Consider the following 649-nt stretch of genomic DNA (forward strand, 5'->3'; position numbering starts at 1 on the left):
TGCATTTGTAGAGCCATTATCTGAGCACCTATCGCCTGGAGCTGTCCTTCGACTCCGGTAGTCTGCGCCATTTGTTTGGCTTTCGCTTTCTTCTCAGCCTGCGCTGTGTCTTGTTCTTTGAGCTGTTTTCTAAGGAGTTGTCTCTGTAGGTCTTTTAGCTCCGTGTCCATGTCTTCTTCTCCCTCCATGTGCTTGGACAGATAGTGGCGAAGCTGGGCTTCCCACGCTGGCGGAGCCATCTCATCTAGACCCACTATTCCGAGGAGTTTGGTTTTTACAGTCGCTGGGAGACCTGATACGACCATCGTACGCCAGAGCGTAAGTGTAGTACCCGAGAAGTCATATGGCTCTCTGAACGCCGCTTGCCAAATGACCTGTGCTCTGGATAGATATGCTGACGGGATCTCTTGAGGCTGCCATTTACAAGATGCCACCGCCCCTTTGTTTACTGGAGTGGGGAATTTTCTTCTCAGCTCTCCCCAAATTGCAGCTCTGTACGAGCCGAAAGGATGGGCCGTGCTTGTGAGTGGTGGGACCCCCGCAGTCTGCCAGATCTTTGTGACTCTGGGTGCGTCCAGGCACCGCCCCAATATGGCCTCAACATCTCCCATCGCTAGGTCATGGCCCTTAGTTTGTAGTTCTACCGACG

At 53.0% G+C, this 649-nt stretch overlaps 1 protein-coding gene across 1 annotated transcript in view; it reads right to left on the reverse strand.

The window, feature by feature from the left end:
* LOC129111490 (ribonuclease inhibitor-like) overlaps positions 1-611 on the reverse strand; it is a 16,153-nt gene extending 15,542 nt beyond the window's left edge. The window contains exon 1 of the mRNA XM_054623460.1: positions 4-611. Coding sequence (XP_054479435.1) covers positions 4-611 — 608 coding nt within the window. The remainder of the gene's footprint in view (positions 1-3) is intronic.
* Positions 612-649: the final 38 nt, after the last annotated feature.

Source organism: Anoplopoma fimbria, chromosome 22 (assembly GCF_027596085.1).
Source record: "Anoplopoma fimbria isolate UVic2021 breed Golden Eagle Sablefish chromosome 22, Afim_UVic_2022, whole genome shotgun sequence".
In the NCBI taxonomy this organism is placed as follows: Eukaryota; Metazoa; Chordata; class Actinopteri; order Perciformes; family Anoplopomatidae; genus Anoplopoma; species Anoplopoma fimbria.